Genomic DNA, 17,188 nt, shown 5'->3' on the forward strand with positions numbered 1-17,188 from the left:
CTCAGGTCATAATCTCAGAGTTTGTGGGTTCGCACCCCGCGTTGGGCTGTACGCTGACAGCTCAGGGCCTGGAGCCTGCTTCAGATTCTGTCTCCCTCTCTGTCCCTCCCTGGCTCACTCTCTCAAATAAACATTAAAAAAAATTTTTTTTAATGAAAAAATCTTATTTCTAATACCATGAAGGCACAAACTAGAGAATTTTACTAAGTGAAATTTAACTTTTTCTTCTCTATAAAAATAAAGCTTCAACTACATTGTATAACTGTGGTGCAGTGAGAAGACCACTGAGTTGATAACAAAAACCTAATACAACTAAATAACTCATGCCCCTGTAAGAAAATTGTTTTAAAGCCTCTCGGACAGTTTTCTAAAATATCAAATTTCAGGGGCGCCTGGCTTGCTCAGTCAGTTGAGCATCCGACTTCAGCTCAGGTCATGATCTCGAAGTTTGTGAGTTCGGCCCGTGTCAGGCTGTGTGCTCAGAGCCAGGAACCTGCTTCAGATTCTCTTTCTCTCTGCCCCTCCCCCACTCACACTCACTCTCAAACATTAAAAAATATATATCAAATTTCCTTGCTTCCCTAAAAAGTTATACTGAATGTTGCACGTAAGTTTTTGTGAGGACTTGGAATTATCACTACAAATAACAGTATGTTTGGGCAATGGAGGCCAAAAGGCTTGTACATACCTGGCCAAACCATTTGATGTGGTTGTCAGTTGCAAGGTTACCTGGTTACCTCTGTAGTCCACACATAACCTGTCTGTATACACACAACATCCTCATTGAACAAATCTGGGGGAGGCAATATCTTCACCAAACAAAAGTGCTTCTCTGGAAGCAACAGAATCATTAATGGTTGGGAGATGTATCCCTCACTATGAAAATGTGGTTCCTGTGTTCCATATAGCAAGTGATCAAGAGTTTGTATCTTGAGTTTGAGCCATGGAACTAGTAACCCCCCTGCCAAAGTATGCCCCTGAAAGATCACAACATATTACAGGATAGTAGTGTAAATAGTTTATTTGCTCATATGCCATGAAAAGACCAGAAAAGTAACATGAACTGCTTTTTTATAAAACATTTCTAATATTGCTAAGAAGCAGGCCCATTAATAAACAAAAGAACATGCCAACATTATTGTCTATCTGTAGATTAATAAATAGGTAATTATTTTAATATATGCTCATTAGCACTGAGCTTTGGAAAACAGCTGCTTGTGATATAGGGCCGACTACTTGTGTTGTAGCTCATGGTCAAATTGCTTTTTTCACCAAAATGAATGTTGAGTCAACAGACAAAATCTCAGCATGTTCTTTTTAAAGTACACATTTATGAAAATGTGCTAGCAGGTGGCAGTTTTAAAAGTAATTTTTTGTAAATAGGTATGCTAAAGTGAAATGTGGTAACTGATCCCTAAACTGTCCTTGTAGTTAAATATATATATTAAAAAAAAAAAAAACCTATAAGTTAAAATAACATTCAGATTGTATAGCACAGGCTGATGCATTTTTAAACAATATTTACAATATTACCCAGAGGCTTAGGTGGGAATTAAAGTGTAAAAACCATAAAAAACTGCACCAATTTTATAGCAAAATATCTGTACATTTAAAAAGAGATCATATAACTACACATTATCCAAGGAAAATGGGACCTTCACCAAGGAGCTCACATAAGCACAACATAAAATAAGATTCAGTGGTTAAATACTATACAATAAACTTTACAATTAATATATTGATGTAATGTACCAAGAAGGTAAGCCAGAAGCAGAATGTATATTAGGGAAAGTACAAATTAGCTTTAGTCCAGTTTCTGACTTTGGAATGGATCAAGTGCCCTGCCAGAGAGGAAGGAAAAGTAACAGTGGCTTAGTTGGCCATTGATTTAGTCCCATTACCTATCATGTAAGCTTAATCCCAATGTGAATATTTCAAGCAATTTAATTGCAATTTCCCATAAAGTAATGTGGGAAATACAAGAATTTAGCTTTGATATGTAATGCAAAATATATCCAATTTATAAAAGGAAGAAGAAGGGGGAAAAAAACTTGCGATTGTCAGAATAAGGCTGGGTTAACTAACACTACTAGCTAGCAGAAGTAATCTTGAATGCTTGTTGATAAAGCTAGTGAGCTTCTCCCTGGCTAGCAAGGCACCAATTTCTATTCTCAGGATTGGCCCATAATAGTCCTCAGAAATCCTAATACTGATTACTGAGATGTTAATTTTAGTGCTAATTAATAAATACATTTGCATTATTTTTTTTAAAAGCTGCCTCTAGCTGAAGAACACAGTACTGCAAATAAATCTTACACAAATCTGTATGCCACTATATCCTTGCATTCATACCGGTGAACTTTTCTCACAGGGCATCATAACCCTAGCACAGAAGTAGAATGTGTAACGAGATAAGAGTTGAGGGACTTATCCTGTGCCACTGCAATACATCCTGTTTGTACTTCGCTGGGGCTTGCTTATGGACAGCAGTCTGTCATGTGACCTTTTCCTTCTTCCATGTTGCAAGCCCTTTAAAATACAAAGTTGATGGGTATGGCTAAAACACAAAATTCCTTAAGACATCTCAGCAAAGGAAACCCAGAGCAGATTACATCCACGTTATTTACAACTTATCAGGAAACCAGGGTGTGCCATCATGGGACAATCACAATGGCAGATAATGAATGTAATACGAAATTTACATTTTGGTTAAAAAACTGGATAATATACTGGTGTAAAAAGATACCTAATCAAATCAAACCCTATTGCTTTGATTAATCTGAGCAGGTACTTCCACTTTTAGGCACTTGTTAACAAAGGTTGAAAGGAGAGCCCGTCATTTTTAAATTCCTATGTGTTTGCTAAATCTGAGCCCTTAGAATATTTTATCAATGTTCAAGGTTGCAGTTAAAGGGTAGCGCATAAAGTTCATGTGGAGAGTTTCATTCACGCACTCTCTACTCATACAGGCAGGTCTCAGGTTCACATGGTTATTTCGGCACCATTAACAGAACGCAAGTTCTGATCATCAAAGCGCCGCCTGACACTTCTCCTCACCGCATCGGCTCGTCTGTAGGGTTGGTTTCTAAGATCTGTAAAGAGAAGATTACCAATAAGAGAACTGCAACCTTTAGTATCACGTGTCTAAGCAAGACAAAAGTCAGCTGGCAGCCAATCAAAGCAGCTTGTGTAGAAGAGTCAGCTAATAGGCCCTTCAAAATTCATTGAGTATTTGAGCCAAGGACATGTACTTTGCCCTCAATATTTAAACAAAGCAGGATGTAATACTGGTGTGATTCTGGAACTTTTAGAAAAATACAGAGGAGAGGCAACTGCTCCTGTCACTGGCCAGAGAGTCTAGCTGGAGTCTTATTTTGAAGTGTTTCTTCAATTGGAAAAAGCTGTGGCTTAGTTTTCTTTGTTTTTGTTTTTGTTTTTTCTGGAAACTGAGTATCAACAATAATTAAAATGAATCTTAAACTGCAAAACTAATAAGCCCTGTCCTATCTTACCTGAAATTTTAATCCAGGAAGGACACTATGCTTATTTTGCAGAGGTACCATAATTTTTATTCAATATTAGCTGAAGTCCATTTTTTATTTCGTGAATTAGACACATAATGCCCAATTAACCACTAAAGAAAGATAATCACTAAATCAAAATAATTCTCTATTTCTGTATGTTCTGTCCTGCCATAGGTAGTTCCTGTTTTTCATTGGAGGGAAGAAGTTGAACGGGCCCTCCTCAATTTTCCAGTTTGTTTAAAATGTTTAAAGAGAATGTTTAAAATGCCTAACATTAAAAGAACAACAACAACAAAGCTTTGTTGAATAAGTGAACCAATCACTGCATATTGGCTCAAGAAGCCATTGTTCTAATGGGATAAAGTGGCATGAACAAGGGATTTTATTCTATGTAAGTATTCTTTAATATGAAAACATGCTTTGCCTAGCACGCAGGTAAGCTGCTTTTGATAGGGCAGGGCAGGCTTTGTACTTTTTCCCACTGTTTCATTTAATTAGTATATATTTCCCTTTCATTAACTTAATATTATTGACTTCTGTTAGGAAACATTCTATATCTTGAAGGGGAAACATAAACAACAGAATTAAAGCAGATCAAATCTTTGTTTATCCCTTTACCTACTAAGTAGCTTGAAAATGGAGCCAGTGGGCCATATCTGGCCTACAGAATGTTTGGCCTCCAACTTGTATTTTTAAATACAGTTTCCTGATCTTTAAATAATTAATATAAAAAACAAGGTTTCTGATTTCCCTTGGAAAACTGGAGGGCCTGGCAACACTGAGCCCAAATTTTCACATGGCAAAAACAAACTGGAGCTGAGTCAGTGCTGAGACCTAAGCTCCTGACTCCTTGGAATTTGGTACCCTGCCCTTCTAAATTCAAGGGAAGAATAGTTTTGTATGCCTTAATCCACTCAAGTTTCTGCTTCTTGGCCCAGAGTGGTAAGGGAAGTTCAGAATTCCACTTCTGGCTAGATGACTTGTAGCTCTGTGATGCCTGAGTCTTCTGAACAACTGGCTCTAAAGATCATCATCTTCAAAGGCCATAAAGATCATGTTCCCCGGCCAGGAAGTGCTCTCAACTTCTTCAGATCAAAAGAGGTTAACTGCTTAACTCGAAGGCCAAGAAAAGGGTCGGAGAAGGACAGCCTAGCACCCAAAGCAGGTACAATCATCAGCAAATACCCTTGCCCAAGCCATCACACTTAACAACATGGAAGCAGGCCAGAAAGAGTCCAACAGAGAGGCTCTGCCTCACATCACTGAAATGCGAGGTTACAAAGACTTCTCCCTGGTCAGACTCTCACCAGTATCACCCTCAGCCATAGACTGAAACCACTGATCTGCATACAGAGAGAGGAGGAAGCTAAGTAAAAAGTGATGCTTGCCAGCTCTGTGTATCCTCCACCACCGGTGTGCTAGAAGAAATCCTTACCCTCGAGTGAACATTTGGAAATTTAGTGATATTATTCTTCTTTAAGGCTAAACAGAAAAAAAAACAAAAACACAAAATGATGGTTAAGTAAAAATGGGATGAAAATGGAAAGCAATTCAACTTAGTGCTTAACATACCCGGCATGTTAGCCAACAGAGGAAGAGAGTGGGAGGCCATTAATACAAGAGGTGTTAGATAAAACAAGGGAAAGAGAGGATCTTCCCACCCATCCCCTCTGACCACCCAAATCCAAGCTGCTTTGAAATATGGCTCCAGAATGATAGTCCAGCAGCAAAGCTGACAGGAACATTAGCTGAGTAGATGACAGTGTCTAGCCTTGTTAATAAGCACTGGCGGGTAAGTACACTGCAGGGTGGGCAACCACACACCACATCCTTTGAGATCCTCAGTGACAGAGGCACATACATAACAAGCGCAATTCACAGACAAGCTAATGCCACAATCAAAACAGGTACCCCGTTCCATGTCAATCTCAGCACAGGAAGCTAATGCTCATTTCCAATTAGAATATGTGCTTCTCTTATCCATTTTCTAATCAACTGGGCCCTGCAGAGAAGTTTGTCTCTTATCTAGCCATCAGGAACTGAGGGCAGGCTGTTACTTCTTGAAAATCTGGGGTTTTGTTTTGTTTTGATTCTAAGAACAGTGGCATTCTCCGAGAATAGGTTTTTGCTATTAGTGTTTCTAGTTGCCACCATCCTGACCAAAGATGCAGGTCCAGATATGATCTCATCACAAGAGAAATGCCCTGGATTTGACACGGAACCGAGCGACAGTGAGGAAGCACAAATGAGGAAAGACTATGGAGAGCTCCTAAAGCCTTTGTTTTCACTTTCTGCCTCACAGCCTTGTTCCAACGTGATATCTGAATGTGGGCATGACACTCAGGAGAAGACGTGGAATATACAGCTATGGACTGCCTATATCAACTTATACAGATTTCTAGGTCCAAAGGGCTACTTGCTTATACCATGAGCTCCATCATGCTGTGGGTGATGGCTACAGATGGTATAAGAGAGTTAAGAAAGACCCAATTTACAACTGTGTGTAGTTCACACTTTTTTCTGCAAATCATTTTTCAACTTTAGAGCACTCTGCATTCCTGAGCACTTGCACACAGCTCATTTCATCAAAGCATGTTAAGCGAGTACAGAAAAGAGGCTGGTTTAATATCTGTACATTCATGACAAAATAGCAAGTGCTCAATAAATGTTAGGTATGGTACTGTTATTAATGACTATCATTTTGTGTTCAAAGACACTAGCCCAAAAGACTTGTAACAGCCTACTTGGTCCGAATACTAATTCTCAAAGTAGTGCTCTATTTATAGTGTTTTTCTAAAAATTTCTGCAAGCAATTCTATTAATCCAAATCCCTCAGACTCAGACCACCATAGCCGTGTGGATTCCTAGACATACTGAAAGCGGCAGTGAGTAAGCAGTAATGACTGAAATGCAAAACCATGCAGTGTGAAGGCAACATAAAATATAACATGGTGGAGACAGCAATTCCATGCTGGTATATTGGGTGGCCCTAACAGACAGACAGAGGGGCATAAGAGGTCAAAAAATCTGTAGCAACCTTTTAAGAGCATCAGGTGAGAAAGAGTAATAGTTTAGTAATGGTATTCCTCAGTGAGAACAGGTTCGCAGAAAAATCGAGAGCCACGCTTGGCGGTGCGAGCAGTAAAGGGCACAGTCTTCAGCACTGCATTGAAAATGATAGCCAAATAAGACAAACAGCAGAGAGTAAGAGCCAAGATCTATCATATTAGTACATGGTTAGTGCTTTGTTAATCATACCTGGGGAAGGCGAGGGGGGGAAGGGGGGAGGTGGCCAGGGAAGGAGGGAAAGGCAATATATACCCAAGTGAGTTCATAAACTCTAACAGAGTTAGTCAGTCTGGGGCTTGGTGGGTGGAAAGTATTTTAATGAGAATAAAACCTGCTCTGTAAGCCGATACTCATTCACCTCCAATTGGCGGCTGAACGATTAGGTCAGGCAAATAGAAACTGGACATTTCACTCAGTTTACAAGCCAGGTGTCACTGACATGGAGAACAGACTGATGGAAAAGGAACTCTAAGTTCTTAATATGCGAGGCTCGATGCTCGTCTCCCTGCAGTTAATCTTATTACGGCACAGAGGCTAGCAGGTGCTTACCCAAAAAGATCTGTTCCTGGTCTTGCTCAGAGCAGAGCTTCTCCCTCAGTGTGGGGGAAACAACAGGGGGGCTAAACAATGGGGACTCTCCCTAGGGGCCATCTGCAAGTCACTGCAGAGTGAACAATGAGACACTGGCAGACATGCGTGTCCAGATTACGTGTGCGCCATACCGAGGCACTTCACCGGCCACTTACCTATCCACTGACGACTGAGACGGCTTTACTCTTGGCCAGACACTCTTTATTGACTTCCTGTTAGTGATTTATTTACCTATTTTATTTCCTTGGGTTTGAGCTTGTGGGAAAAAAAATTGTGATTTTGGTGGTTTGGGATCGATCCCTATTTACGATGCTGACTGAGCTATTAACAAAAAATGAGAAGTCAAAAATCTGAAAGTTACATTTCTTAAAAATTAGGACAATGGAGAAAATGTGACTAATGACTGCACATTTGATATTAAAAAGTTGTTAGTTTTGGAGGTGTGTGATAATGGTACTATGGCTGTATTTGTTTGCTTCATTTACTAGTCCTTATCTTTTGAAGACGCCAACAGAAATATAACCAGATGAAACTGTATGTCTTAGATTTGCTTCAAAATAATCGTACAGGTTGGTAAATGGGGAGCAGGCAGAAGCAGACAAGTAACAAGACTGGCCATGAGTTGAAAATTATTAATAGGTGATGAGCATATGGGAACTCATCATACTATTCTCTACAGTTTTGCATGGCATATTTTCTAAATTTCCTACAGCAAAAAAAAAAGTTTGAAGTCTCTTGGAAGCTAATAAACAGTATTCATATGCAACAGACAAGAAAGGAAAGTCACTAGTAGCCACAGTCATAAGGTAGTGGCTCAAATTACTTTCCCGATCTGTAAGAGAATGCAGTATCTCTACAGAACGGATTCAAGCAGCATTAGGCTACAACTTAATCAGACAAGGACCAGGCTGGGTTAGGCACCACTCACTGAAAACCGTGGGCTAGCAGCCTGCTGGCCCATTAGAATGAAAGCACCGGCTCCTTATTTCCTACTGTCCTCAGTTACGTTGAAGGAGTAAAAAAGCTTGCTGGAACAATGTGCATTGACTCCGGTTAGTACACAACCCTGCATGGGCTTTATCCATAGTATTTATTTTAACCAGGCACTTGGGTAGGAGTGGCCACATAGAAAATGGAGCAGGCTAACAAATCAAAGACAATGGAAAACCATCAGAAGGCGGGGCCTGGTGAAATCTGCAACATTCCAATGATAATGAGAAACAGATTTTTCAGAGAGTGCTGGGTCTCCTTGACGGGCAGTATACAGCCACTATAAATATGCTTCTAACACTGGCATGGAGTTCCCCTTTATTCTGGACCTGAATAAAGTCACCTGAAGAACTTGTAAACCCTGGATAAAAGCAGCAGCACAATGGGCGAGTAGCTCACTAGGGGTAAGATCAGTGGGGTCTCTATGGGCCACAACGAGAAAATATCTTTTACCTGTGATAATGTCTTCAATGGCGCCATCTTTCCCTTCATATACATGTCTGTTATCTTTAACTTGTCGCCTTCTTAATTCTGCAATTAATTCTTGCTGCTGCCTCTTTGATTTGTGGGAAGGAGACTGAGCAGAAAAAAAAATGGCAGAGATCAGTGGGACCAGCACCACTGGTCCAAATGGGCGTGATCATTGAATAAGCAGCCTCAGACAAAAACACAAATGGCACCATTCCAACATTCTGCCCACAGAAAAACTCAGAAAGCTTCTGGGACGAAAACAAACTTTCTCTGAAGCGCACACAAAACTCCAGCTGGCAGCAGTGGGAAGGCTGGATCCTGCAGCCACAAGAGACAGCTGGTATTAACCATGGACTTCTTAAACTTTGGTGCAGAGGACCATGATGAAGAACACTCTGATTTGCCAGCCTTTGTGGTCTTTACCTAGGCTGCTTCCCTCCAGGGAATGCTCCTCCCCATGCCTTGTAGCGAAGCCCTCCAGCTCTCATGGCCAGCACCAACGGCAACCCCATGAAGCCTTCCCTGGACACTAAGCAGTTACTCATCAGTTATCTGGTGTGACCTCACTGTATATCCACCTGAGATTTAAGTGCCTGATCTGCATAAACTTGGAAATGCTACACAAACATGCTCTTCACCTCATTCCACTGTATGCTGAACAAAGTAGCGAGTAACAAATCCATGTGCCACGTCTGCAAGCCCTAGAAGGAAGCTGTAAGGCTCCTGTGCAAATCCGGCTTTTTGCCCCTCTTTCCTGCTGGCTTCGAGGAACCACGAGGGCCTCCCCTCCCAGGAGGACAGTCTCAGGGGTCAGGCACTTCTCACCTTTGGGTCCTGCTGCTCCATCAGGGCTTCTTGCTCCAGGAGTTTTTCCATGAGTGCTTGTTCCTGCTTTTTCCTCAGCTCATTTTCCTCTTCGGCTTGCTGGGTCAAATCAAAAGAACCCAAAGATTACGTCAGTGGGAATGATGGCAATCAAGATTCTTTTAAAGTCACTCTTAGACAATCTTGATAAGCGAGGAATCAGAGTGAACAGAAAGCTTACAAGATCTACCACTTAAGTCTATGCAGGGCTCTGATCCGGGCTTTCACTGTTGGTCTACAGGACATCTCCTAGCAATTCCAATTCTGGTCCAGAAATCCCTTCCTGATGACCCCCTTCTCCACTCACAATGCTCCTCAGTCTCAGTCCCACAGATGTGGGACTTCTGGCAGCTCTGCTCCGTGATTGTCACATAAGTTTATTTTGCTTCCAGAATCTGTCCACCTACCTACAGTTTCTCTGAAAGCAGGAGTTCAGATTCCTCTCCTTGTGCCCACGGTTAGGGGGAAATCTCCATTCATTCGCCTCTTATTTCCTTCAAGGGTCTCACCTGACTGACACTCTCAGGTCTCTCCCCACAGCTCACTCCTCCCCAAGGGCGGCAGAGTGACTAGTCTGATAAATTTGGGACATGCAATCAAACAGGCTCAGCTCAGCTCAGCCCTCTTGGGCATTCTCTCTTTTGAAGCCAGCCTCCCTTAAATGTGGTCCCAGCACATCACAAGAATCACTTTGAGTGATCTCTGCAGCACACTAGCATCACCAGCCCAGTGAACCCAGGGTACCACAGTCAGCAGCAGCTGGTGACCGGTGACATTCTCACCTCTCACAGCTCCCAGTGATTTTTTGCCGTGTTTGGGTTCATCCCCACTTTTCCTTTTGCCAACAGCTTGTGATTATCACGGCTACACAAAGCCATGCTGAGAGAAGATGGCTAAATAACGTAACCTTCTGAATTTCAGTAAAAGGCTAAAGGATAGTTCTGGAGCTAGAGAAGTGACCCACTATATCCGACAGGATGTTTCTCAAAAATGATGACCCTGCCACCTTCTTCCTCCTCCTCCGATCATACTCTTCCTTCTTCCACCAAGGTTATAGGGTAGACAACCCTGGAGTGTAATGTCTGCAATATCTCCTAAGTATAAGAACATCCCTTAACGCCCCCCCTCAACCCCGCCTTCCCCCCACCCCACCTCCCGGTCCTTCTTTCTCAGGAACAAATTCTTCCAACACATACCTCTTTGGGTCACATGATTTTTCAAAACCATAGCCCTGGATTGGGTCAAATATCCTATTTAAAGGAAGGGCCATGGGACGCCTGGGTGGCACAGTCGGTTGAGCGTCCGACTTCAGCCAGGTCACGATCTCGAGGTCCGTGAGTTCAAGCCCCACGTCAGGCTCTGGGCTGATGGCTCAGAGCCTGGAGCCTGTTTCCGATTCTGTGTCTCCCTCTCTCTCTGCCCCTCCCCCGTTCATGCTCTGTGTCTCTCTGTCCCAAAAATAAATAAACGTTGGAAAAAAAAATAAAGGAAGGGCCACTGAGCACCTGGGTAGCTCAGTCAGTTCAGCACCCGATTCTTGATTTTGGCTCAGGTCATGATTTCACAGTTTGTGAGTTTGAGCCCTGCATCAGGCTCTGCGCTGATAGTGTGGAGCCTGCTTGGGATTCTCTCTCTCTCTCCCCCCCTCGCTCTCTGCCCCTAACCCATACCCCCTCATGCTCTCTCTCTTGAAAGAAACAAACTTTAAAAAAATAAATAAATAAAGGAAGGGCTATTATTGGTCCAGATGGGGAAACAGACAGTAACTATCCTTCCTGGTGCCATCTTTCAGTCCACACTAGAGAAAGGTCTGGATGACCTAAAGGCCTGGGCAGGACACACCCAAACAGGCTGTCTCTGACCTCAGCTACAGAGCCCTTGCCGGAGGCCTGAGTCCGCTCCCTTGACTTGTCCCACAACTGCACGGGAGGCCTGGAGTTTCTAAGTCCTTCACTCTGCCCACAGGAGTGAACGGTCAGGAAGGAAGTGATGGTCCTGGAGTGTCTCACTTGCCCCAAAGGGCAGCCAAGAGCTTTTGCCTTCAGGCTGAGCCCCAGTCCTGGCTGGGTAGGGAAAGGAAGCCTCATGGGTGAGGACCTCCACAGAACTGGAGACCGCGGCCTCACGCTGACCTCCCAGATCAGCTGCCTAAAGGACAGGGAAGGCCTCTGCACAGCCGCAGAGACTCTGGCACAGCTCTGGGGGGACACCCATTTGAGAAATAATGCCAAGGAAGACTTTAAAGGACCCCATGCTCCTATTTACCTTATAGGCTTTCACAAACCGGACAAAGACGGGAAAGAAGACAGAGGGTGGCGTCGTCTTGGGGTTTTCTCCAAAATACTTCACCACATCATCAAAAGCATCCTGTAAAGAAACAAACTTCTCTTGAGTTTCGTAAAGTCGAGCATCTGAACTTGACTCTGTGGGGGAAGAGCAGCAGCAAAGCAGCAGGGAGGATCCAGCCGCCACCACAGCTCGTCTGTCCCTCTCATTTCCCCACGACTCTCTAGGGACTCCTGTTTCCTCCGAAAGCCCAGGCAAAGGTGACCAGAAGAAGGTGATAGTGCCACACAGGAATTCATCTCTGGGACCCCCTGCACTTGTGCACACCTTCATACAAACAAGAAGCTACCCCTTTTGAGAGCTTCCTGAGGCCAATGGTTTAGAAGGGATCTTAGCAGTCACTCAGACTCCAATCCCACCTCGCGGCTTCAATGCTCCTTATGGTGTTCCCACCTTAGGGATGCTCCAGTCTCCACTTAAACTGTTTCCCGGCACAAGACAGCCTCGTTTGGGAGCCACTGCACCACGTCTGCTTTCTGAGTTCCCACAAAGCTCCGCCTTCCCTTCTATGATGGCATGCACAGTCCGTTTTGGCTGTTTTTCAAATGTATACACTTAACCCCCAGTGTAGTATAAGATTTCAAGGTCAAGGCCTACAGAAACCCAACACCCTAGGCAGGAACAGGGTTTTGCTAAGCACAGGAATGACACATGTTGGCTAAAATGAATACAGGACTCACACAGAGGGAGCCTCGGAGTGGCAGGGGAGGGCAAGGGGAGAGGGATGGGCCTCTAGAGAAGAGGTGAAGACTACAAATTAGAAGAGGACAATGAGCAGAACAGGGCACTTCCAGGTCCAATAGTCATCGGTTCCGTAAGAAAATCTACCCTCGGTAGACAGAGGGCAATCTTCCCCCAAAGCCAGGACTGGCACCCAGGTGGGCTTAAGGGACCCAGTCACTTCCTCATGAGTGTCCAGGGAACAAGTACTTACCTGTGCAATCTTGGCATCATCCTGCAGCTTCTTCAGCTTCCCCTCATTGCTGAGGATGAACTCCTTCAGCAGCGTGTTGTGGTCGTGCATGGTGTACTCCCTCTTGGTTAAGTCCATGCCTCTCTGGAGCTCTTTGACGTCCAGCAAAACATTCTCGAGGGAGACTGAAGCAGAGACAGCAGGGTCCCCATGAATGTCAAAACCACAGTGTGTGTGGCTGGTAAGCCCAGTTTTCAGTGGATTCCTAGGGTTACTCAAGGGCCGTAGCTCTGATTTCCAGCTTTCAGAGCAGAGATCTTACAATATGAATAATTTACTAGTGCTCACTTCCGGGCACTGCATTAATTTCTATATATGCACTAATTCATTTGCACTATTAGCCCAATTTGCCAGCAACAAAAAAGGCAGCATAAATATGGCCCTAGATTGTGCAGCTAGGAGGTGGCAGAGGTGGGGCTCAGATAACCATGGACCCCAAATCCTGGGATTATACCCAACTATTCCATTTCTCCTATAGGTGATGATAAGCTGTTGGTTGGTCTGTAGACTCAGAGGTTCCGTAACTGTGCCAGGCCCAAGATTTGGACCTCTTTTACATTTCTGTGGCTCTCCAGCAGGGGGTAGCATTTAAATGCTGAACTTTAGTTATGACTGACCCCTAGAAACCAAGCAACCTTGGACAGCTTCTTCTGGTCCATCAACCCTACTCTGTTCCTGAAGGGTTCATGTTCATGTAATGAACCTTTCTTCCATCTGCAGTGTGGCCACGCTCCCAGAGCAGGTACATTCCTGCAGCCTCCTGCAGAAGACCAGGCCCCACCTCTGGCTCCCTACTGCCCGATTCCGCTCTGCACATGGATGAATTACAGAACAGGCCAGTTATGTTTTTCCCTTGCTAGACTCGCACGGTCTTATTCAACTTTGACTCCTCAATGCTTAGGCCAGGGCCACGTCCACAGCAGGGACTCAAAGGTTCACTGGATAAGCAAAGGAGCAAAGGTATAAAGAATCTCTGTCAGCTCACCTGGCCACCAGAGAGAGGACACAGAAAACAATCCAGCCAGAGATCCTCAATCTCTCCACTTTCTGACTTTTTTTCAAATGACACTTTTGGGGAATCTCACTTGAGCCAAACAAATCGGCCAAAACAAAAATTTTTATAAAACGTTTTTCTTAGTTACAATTGTGATGCTAAACAATCCCTAATTTAGGCGGAGAAACCTGAAAAAAGGAAAATCACTCCACCAGAAGAGAAGTCTCAGTAACTGCGTAAGTGAGCCCTGTGCCCTCAGTGGGTCTGCTATGGCTCACATTGCACAGCCCTTCACAAAGGACCATTCCCACCTGCATTTCAGTCTCCACTAGGGCGTCCTCGGTACCTACCCCAGCTAACAGTACATCATCTCATTCATTCATTCGCTCATTTACTTACTCCCCCCATCAATGTGCTAGCGGCTAAGGGAATTACAAAGATACATAAAAATAAAGATATTACCCATAAGTCCACAGGTTGAAACAGACATGTAAATTGTCATAGTAAAATCTGACCCATCGTGTATGAAATAGTATGGAATGCTCTATTGTAAGAACACAAAAGGAGCAGCCATTTTACTTTGAGGAAGTCAAAAAAAATCTTGCCCTTAAAGATTCGATTCACCAAGTCTGAAGCAGACCTCAGGAATATGAATTTATAAAAAACACCTTGGCTGCTCAGGGTTCAAGATCCTACAATGAGAATCAGAGTATGTAACCAACACTGAGGTTAATCTGCATCTTGTTCCTTTTTCTAGCGTAACAGCCTTTGGAGAAGACATTGCACATTAGACAGTACACTATATAAGACACAGGTTCTAGTCCTGTCTCGCTCATGTTCTACCCAGGTGACCTTGGGCAAGACAGTTAACCTCTAAAATGTCAGTTTTCTCATGTATACATGGGGGATACCATTACATACCTATCATAGCCTGGCTGGCTCAGAATCACTGATGATTTAAATGAGAAAAATGCATAAACTGCCATAGCAAAATAACAGCCAAAAGTACTGATAATTTAGCTCCCACTCAGGCTAACGGCACAATGCTTGAGCTACCACACCTGAGCAACTGGGACAGCGCAAAATCAAACTGGCAGAGGCGGGGGGTGATTTCTTGATTTTCGTTCTCATATTTCAAGTGACAACAAGAGACTAAGAAGGACAACGAATGGAAGACAGAAGCTGCCCAGGGTCCAGAGACCGGACTCTTAGGACACAGAAGGGTCTCCCTTATGTCCCTGTTCATTATGGCTCCCAGGAGCGGGAAACACCCTGGCCCAGGTACCCCAGCAAAGAGCTTCTGATGTTTTCATCACCTTGCCTTTCCAGAGGAGTTCCGAAGAGTGGTTTAGCAGGGAATGGTTCCCCCATGATCCATGATTAAAGGCATTCGATACCCAAGAGTACCATGAATAGCTGAAATCAAGTACCTGCAGCAGCTTTCTCCACATAATGAAGCTCATTATAAAACAGGGACACTTGGTGATATTTTTCTTTTACAACATTTGAAATATAGTGCAACAGTGTTTGCTTTCGGTCTGTTGACTTTGTATCTAAGAGCTGAAAACAAAAGGAACAGGGGTTAGGGTAGAAGAGGATGAGAAACTTGTCCATCAGGTGAAGTCCTCCCACTCAGAGTAATGGAGGACGGTACCCCAAAGTGAACCACAGGAGGGTCAAACCTGGACGTGTTCTCCCCTAAACCAATTGACTTGTAAGTGACCGCAGGACTTCTCCGCCAGGGGGTATGCTCAATGCCAGCAGGACTCCAACACCAAAAACTGTTCACACATCTCTACCCACACAAAACCGTCCCACCCCACATCTGCCATACGACTTTCCCTTACTTAAAAGTGGGAAGCCCCCATTCCGAGTGCTTTCCAAAGAGAAGGGGCAGAGAAGTGAGTGTGGTGCTGGTGGTACACAGGTACTCCCTATGTGGCAGGACTCCCACAATGCAGTCTACCCATTTTCAGTTCAGCTCTCTCATTCCCCAGCCTCCGTGACCCGAAACAGCTGGGCTTGCCACACATGACCGTCTTGGGGCCAGGAGTGGGACCAACTAGACACTCGCTACCAAACAGCCATGTCTCCCCAGGGCTCAGGACTCTGCCTGAGCAGAGCTCAACCTTCTCATGTGGAAGCCACATTAGCCCCAGCCGTGGGGGAGAAGGTTATCACTGCCCACATATGTTAGATAACTCTGAAAAACAGCATACTCTTTTCCATCCAGAGGGGAATTTTTTTTTAATGTTTATTTATTTTTGAGAAAGAGAGAGAAAGAGAGACAAAGCATGAGTGAGGGAGGGGCAAAGAGACACAGAATCTGAAGCAGGGCTCCAAGCGCCGAGCTGTCAGCCCGATGCAGGGCCCGAACCCATGAACCACGAGATCATGACCTGAATGGAAGTTGGATGCTCAACTGACTGAGACACCCAGAAGCCGCCCCCCCCCCCCGCTTCTTTTTTTATTTAGAAAACACAGAAAAGTAAAAAGAAGCACTTTGAAACAAAAACCCTAATTCTATCCAACCTCTGTTGATATCTTTACCTACTTCCATTCAGTTTTTTTCCTGCATTTTTTGCGTGGGTGAAATCAAACTGTACATGAAATTTATACCCTCCTTTCTTTTCTAGACACATTTTTTTAAAACAATTTTTAATGTTTACTTTTTTATGTTTATTTTCATTTTTGAGAGAGAGAGACAGAGCGAGCGAGAGCACGCACAAATGGGGGAAGGGCAGAAAGAGAGAGAGACACACACAGAATGTGAAGCAGGCTCCAGGCTCTGAGCTGTCAGCACAGAGGCTGACATGGGGCGTGAACTCACAGACCATGAGATCATGACCTGAGTGAAAGTTGGATGTTTAACCGACTAAGCCACCCGGGCACCCCTACTGATTTTTGAGAGAGACAGACAGACAGAGAGATAGAGAGAACACAAGTTGGGGAGGGGCAGAGAGAGAGGAAGACCCAGAATCTGAAGCAGGCTCCAGACTCTGAGCTGTCAGCACAAAGCCGGACACAGGGCTCAAACTCACAAGCCTCGAGATCAAGACCTGGGCTGAAGTCGGACACTTAACCAAGTCACCCAGGCACCCCACAAAATTATTTCTTTGAAAATTCTTCACAAACATTCTAAGAGTTAAAGAAGAGTTCATCATATTAACTACTGTTATATTTAATAATTTTCCAAAATGATGGATCTTTACATTGTTGCTAATTATTTGCAATTATAAACTAAATATAGCATCCATAATTCAGATTCTTGAGGAAAGAGTCCCAGAAATGGAAACACTGGGTCATAGGGCTTGAGTATTTTTAAAGTTCTAAGCGCCTGCTGCCCAGTGACGTGCCAGAAAATGT

The 17,188-nt window shown here is 43.9% G+C and overlaps 1 protein-coding gene across 2 annotated transcripts in view; it reads right to left on the reverse strand.

The window, feature by feature from the left end:
- Nucleotides 1-951: 951 nt before the first annotated feature.
- The window catches only part of FMNL2 (formin like 2), a 309,457-nt gene continuing 293,220 nt past the window's right edge, over nucleotides 952-17,188 (reverse strand). The window contains exons 21-27 of one of the 2 annotated variants that reach the window (XM_047085654.1): nucleotides 15,253-15,382; nucleotides 12,790-12,953; nucleotides 11,775-11,876; nucleotides 9,471-9,569; nucleotides 8,628-8,751; nucleotides 4,960-5,006; nucleotides 952-3,092 (exon numbers count right to left, since the gene is read on the reverse strand). In XM_047085654.1, the coding sequence (XP_046941610.1) occupies nucleotides 3,054-3,092; nucleotides 4,960-5,006; nucleotides 8,628-8,751; nucleotides 9,471-9,569; nucleotides 11,775-11,876; nucleotides 12,790-12,953; nucleotides 15,253-15,382 (705 nt within the window). In that variant the 3' untranslated portion in view covers nucleotides 952-3,053. The remainder of the gene's footprint in view (nucleotides 3,093-4,959; nucleotides 5,007-8,627; nucleotides 8,752-9,470; nucleotides 9,570-11,774; nucleotides 11,877-12,789; nucleotides 12,954-15,252; nucleotides 15,383-17,188) is intronic. The other variant, XM_047085655.1, reaches the window with a different exon arrangement.

Source organism: Lynx rufus, unplaced genomic scaffold, assembly GCF_022079265.1.
Source record: "Lynx rufus isolate CCGP_SWC_20201006 ecotype Redwood Valley unplaced genomic scaffold, mLynRuf1.p SCAF_2, whole genome shotgun sequence".
NCBI classification, from domain to species: domain Eukaryota; kingdom Metazoa; phylum Chordata; class Mammalia; order Carnivora; family Felidae; genus Lynx; species Lynx rufus.